This window comes from Athene cunicularia (assembly GCF_003259725.1).
Source record: "Athene cunicularia isolate RWA chromosome 4 unlocalized genomic scaffold, athCun1 chr4_part1, whole genome shotgun sequence".
NCBI lineage: Eukaryota > Metazoa > Chordata > Aves > Strigiformes > Strigidae > Athene > Athene cunicularia.
Window position 1 is genome coordinate 38,091,574 of NW_020799098.1, and position 5,420 is coordinate 38,096,993.

The 5,420-nt window shown below is 38.8% G+C and overlaps 1 protein-coding gene across 1 annotated transcript in view; it reads left to right on the forward strand.

Moving 5' to 3' along the window:
• The window catches only part of VEGFC (vascular endothelial growth factor C), an 83,666-nt gene that overhangs the window by 56,918 nt on the left and 21,328 nt on the right, over positions 1–5,420 (forward strand). Inside the window, exons 3-4 of the mRNA XM_026847004.1 lie at positions 2,779–2,992; positions 4,952–5,142. Coding sequence (XP_026702805.1) covers positions 2,779–2,992; positions 4,952–5,142 — 405 coding nt within the window. The remainder of the gene's footprint in view (positions 1–2,778; positions 2,993–4,951; positions 5,143–5,420) is intronic.

A 5,420-nucleotide genomic window follows, 5' to 3' on the forward strand; every position in this document is an offset into this window, starting at 1 on the left:
CCCCAACTCTGGGCACTGCATGTACTGTATTTTGTATACATGTATTGATTTCCTTCTCCCCTTCTTGCTAAATTGTAGGAGGGGAGAGAACAAAAGCCCTCTAGTGATTAAGTTGGTTTTACACAGTGTATTTGTAAGTTTAAATTGAAGCCATCTTTACAAGCAAATGGCTTTATTAAACTAAGCACAAAATAATTCAGATACAATAATGCTGATTCATTTTTAAATGCAATTTTTTAATGTATAAATGTGTAAATATATACTATATATATAGCTCCACTCCAGAAATTGTTTTCCTTTGTTTATATTAAGTGAGCACTTCATGTTGTAGATACATGGCACTCTGGCCCATGGAATAGCCAGGAAGTAATGCAGTTGAAAACAATACTTGATTAAATTCGATGCAATACTTTATTAAAACCACTAATTGCTTCATGTTTTGACTTTTATTCATACATATTTTATACATGTATACTAAATTTTCTGTCCAGCTGGCAAGACATGATTTCCCGACCAAAGAGGATTTTGTCAACACACGTTATTTTTAACAAATACAACCTCTTTCCTGCTCCATACCATGGCTTCTTATCAACTAAATAACTGAGTTTCAGTACTTATTTTTCTGATGATCTAGGCCTGTACTTTTGAGTATCTGAAACAGCAACGGCCAACATTTTGTCTACAGTGGACTGCACAGGCTTTTAAGGGATTCATCAAAGTTTGGTGAACTGGTTGGATTCCCTTTCCATGTCACCCCCATGATCTGTTAATGACCTCCTAGGATCAGCTACTAGATTACTAAACACACTTCCCATTCCTGTGCTTCTTACGTAATGGACTGGCATGCAGCCTTGTGACAGGGTATACACCCCACCTCCATGCCATGACCTACCATGCCATGCACATTCCTATCCTGTGGCAGACGCACGTTTACTGCGCTGGTGCAGTGACCTGCTTCCATTACTCAAGAGGCATATGCTGCAGCACCCTCAGGAAACAGTCTGGCAGGAATCAAACCCTGCTCTTTTCACCTCTCAGGAGAGATGAAAGCAAGCAGTGGCCAGATTAGTTGTTTGTTCAACCTGGATTTTTGTCTGTCACCCTCGGATTGAGAACCCGTGTGGCATCCTGCAAGGAGAGCAGGGATGCTGGGGAGTGAGACGCTTTGTGCTGTGAATTTAAAGGCAAGGCCCCAAGATACTGCTTGCTGGGTTGCTTGGGTCAGAGATGACCCTTCCTATGGAGGCAAGGAAAGAGATGAAGTCCTGAATGAGCACGTTTCTGAGACTGATATCTTGATTGCTGAAACCTCTCAGGACAAAGTAGTTTGTCATGACGCTGTGGTTAAGGAGGCTTTAGTGAAATATCTGGGGTTTTTTAACTTCATAGCATTTTGACGTATAAAATTACGTTGAAATCTCTGTTAGTTTTGGCTTCTGTATTTAACCGTATTTACAGAAATGAGTTCTGTGAATCTGTCTTACCCCAAGGCGTTTCTCCTGTATTTGACACCTGATAAGGAAGTGGATGTGACAGCACATGTACCCTTATATTTGTTTCTGACACAAGGAGCAGTTTTTATTGAGGTGGGCTGGTTCAGAACTGTTTGTTTTACGTAATGTTCAAAATCAGAATTCTTTTTTTGTTAGTAGTGGAGTTTATTAAGAAATCTTCCTGTAGTATCATGTTTCTGGTTTTAGACGTATGTTTTACACTGTTACAGCCTGGTGTTTCTTGGACAAGAGCAACAGTTTTGTAGTAAACTGTACAGTCTGCAGCCAGTTGCTAGACATTTTTAACAAAGTCTACCTCTATATTCTGTGTCTCATACTGCCATCTAAGGGCCACATAGGCTGAGAAGGTGGCTAAAGGTTCTTCAGTACTTTTCTTACTTCTTACTGCCCTGCCCTTTGAGCAGTCAGCAATTGATGGAGAAGGGTAGGCAGGGAATAACAGCAGTCCTTTGATGCAGTATGCTATTTCATCTGATGATAGAGGAATCTTCCGGATAATTGAGAAATTTGAATGCAAATCTGAGTTGTAGACTTTTAGGCAAATGCCATTGAAATGAGTTTGTGTAAAAGCCGGCAAATAAGAAAGTGAGATTACAGGATTTGAGGCTACCCTTAAAACAAGTTAAGGAGTGTAGTGCTTAGAGTCCAGAAGAGTTTCAGTTGAAACTCTTAGCGGTGAGGGAGTGTGCAGTTGAGATTCTTAAAGGTACCAAAGTCCTTGATTCTTACTGATTTAAGGGTTAGTGCTTTATAATAGTATTTACTTATTAAGATTTTTCCCTAAAAAGGTACAAAATAACATGAATTATTTTCTTCTTTTTTCTAATTTAACTGGTTTTGCATTTCTGGGTGTTTCAATTTTCTTGGTCTCAGGGAAAATGGGCAAGAATGTGGTATTTCTCTAAGAGTATGGGATGTTACATAACGTGAACATCATTTATATATTTTGGGGTTTTCTTTCCAGGATGAAAATGCATTTTTATTTTTTTTAATCTGTAAACTGTACTTGCATAGGCTTAATTCTGTAGCACCTTTCTCACACAGATGTTTTGAACTACAAGTGTGATAAAGAATTAGCGACAGAAGCGAAACATTTTAGTATTTGTCAATATAGTACTGTTGGCATTGACTGAAAAAAGCAGTTTTTATAATGAGTGCCCTTTTGAGCACTTTATTTTACAATGTATGAGTTGTTTTTCAGGCTAGTTTCCAGAAAACCTTGTGTAATAGAGAAAGTAATTAATCTTGCATGTTACTTTGACAGGCTCATGCAAGCAAAGACCTGGAAGAGCAGTTGCGGTCTGTGTCCAGTGTGGATGAACTCATGACAGTACTTTACCCAGAATACTGGAAAATGTTCAAATGTCAGTTGAGGAAAGGAGGTTGGCAACACAACAGGGAACACTCCAGCTTTGACACAAGATCAGATGATTCCCTGAAATTTGCTGCAGCACACTATAATGCAGAGATCCTGAAAAGTAAGTACAGGACACAAAATATGTTCTAACACACAATACATTAAAATCTGAAGGCTTCTCAGTTGTGTCAAAAATATTTAAAAGCTAAAAAACGTCAGTAAACCAACCTCAGGAGTTTGATTTGACGTCATGTCTATAACATAAAAATCTTTGATAGTCAACCTTCCGTAAATAAATTAATCACTTTGCAGATGTGTTTTTGGTTCATACACTGTAAGAAAGGTATAGACTGCTTTCTCAGCTCAGTAGATATAGGAAGTTAAGTGCTTGTTTTCAGGTATGAGGCATCCTGGTTTGCAGAGTCTATAACAATTTTGCAGAAAGGAAAGAGGGCACTAATATTTGGATTCATTGAACTGTTCCTGCTCATTTTCTGCAATTACATCATGGCTGGGAATGCTTTCTTCTCTTACATGTTTTTTCTTTAGGATGCCAAATAACCCACTTGTAGCTTTTTGCTGTTACAAGAGGGCAGTTGTCAGGATGTTATGCTCAAACCGGAAAAAAACAGCTTTCAAACAAATATGTCAATACCCCTTAGTGTTTTGGATGGCTTCGATAAAAATACATTAGCTTATAGTTTAAGCAAGTGTTTGCAGGCAGAGATACACAGGATTTATAGTAGGAGGTGTATTTTTTGACATGATACTGGAAATCATGTGCCTGAATGGAGACTTTAAAGTACACGTTAAGTGAAAATTCTATTTTTGTTGAATAGCCTACCAAAAACTGGTGCCAAGAGAGGCTAATGAACACTGTACAGCTGCAAGTCTCATGGCTGTTTAGTGTAAGATTGTATTTGGTAAAAGGCTGTATAACGGTGTAAAATGTTTGCCCAAATTTGCATGGATAATCTGGACATAAATATCACCTTTCAGATTAAATCATATGGTGTATATAATTGCTAAGTAATTATGATTTTCTTTGTTATACTCGTAGTTAACAAAGTAAAAATATTCAAAATAATTTCACATTTAACTGCGTAGGTATCAAATTTAATGTTTCTAATATATTCACTCCGAGTGAAGTATTATGTGGGACTGGGTAAAATTACTTTGTGGAGATGTGCAGTACTACTTTAGATTTCATTCAAGGTGAGACTCACCCCCAGCATAGGAGAAAGGACATGTACAGCTTTAGCTGCTGGCCAGTAGGTCAAAGGTGATTATTCTCCTCCTCCACTCTGCTCTTGTGAGACCCCACCTGCAGTGCTGTGTCCAGCTCTGGGGCCCCCAACATAAGAAGGACATGGACCTGTTCGAGTGGGTCCAGAGGAGGCCGTGAAGATGATCAGGGGAGTGGAGCATGTCCCCTGTGAGGACAGGCTGAGAGAGTTGGGGTTGTTCAGCCTGGAGAAGAGAAGGCTCTGGGGAGACCTTATAGCAGCCTTCCAGTACTTAAAGGGGGCTACAGGAAAGATAACACTCTATCAGGGAGTGTAGTGATAGGACAAGTAGTAATGGTTTTAAACTGAAAGAGGGCAGATTTAGATTAGATATGAGGAAGAAATTCTTTACTGTGAGGGTGGTGAGACACTGGAATAGGTTGCACAGAGAGGTTGTGGGTGTCCCATCCCTGGAAACATTCAAGGTCAGGTTTGACAGGGATCTAGCTGAAAATGTCCCTGCAGGGCACTTGGACTAGATAACTTAAAGGTCCCTTCCAACCCAAACCATTCTATAGCTATGATTCTATATTATAAGATCTGCCCAGCCTTGTTAGTTTCCCTCTTAGCTCAGCTGTGCCTTCCTTCTGCTCCATGACAATATGTCACATCCCTACGAGGAAAAATTAGCTAGGAGTTAACACGGAGAGATGCATATTTCACCGAATAAAGGGTGTGACTCTAGTGATGTATTCTGGTTCTAAACTTTAAAAAAATTCCTACTAATTACTGCAGGAGAGTATTGTTTTTAAACAGTTACTTTATAACACATGAAATTCCCTATAACTTGGCAGGTATTGATACTGAATGGAGAAAAACTCAGTGCATGCCACGTGAAGTGTGTGTGGATGTGGGAAAAGAGTTTGGAGCAACTACAAACACCTTCTTTAAACCTCCATGTGTATCCACCTACAGATGTGGAGGTTGCTGCAATAGTGAAGGACTTCAGTGTATGAATATCAGCACAAATTACATCAGCAAGACAGTAAGTTCTCACTTTTATTACAGTCCAAGTTCTTCTTGCAAATCCATTTATGATCATGCATATTTTCAACCTTCTTACTGATACTATGAGGAAGGAAAATAAAGAAAATCCTGAATACATAGGAAAAACAGCTGAAGAGACTGCTGCCTGGAAGAAAGTGCTTAACATTCTTTCCCCCCAGATAGATAGATATAGATAGATATAGATATATATAGATATATCCATATATATATATATATATAGAGAGAGAGAGAGAGAGAGAGAGAGAGAGAGAGAGA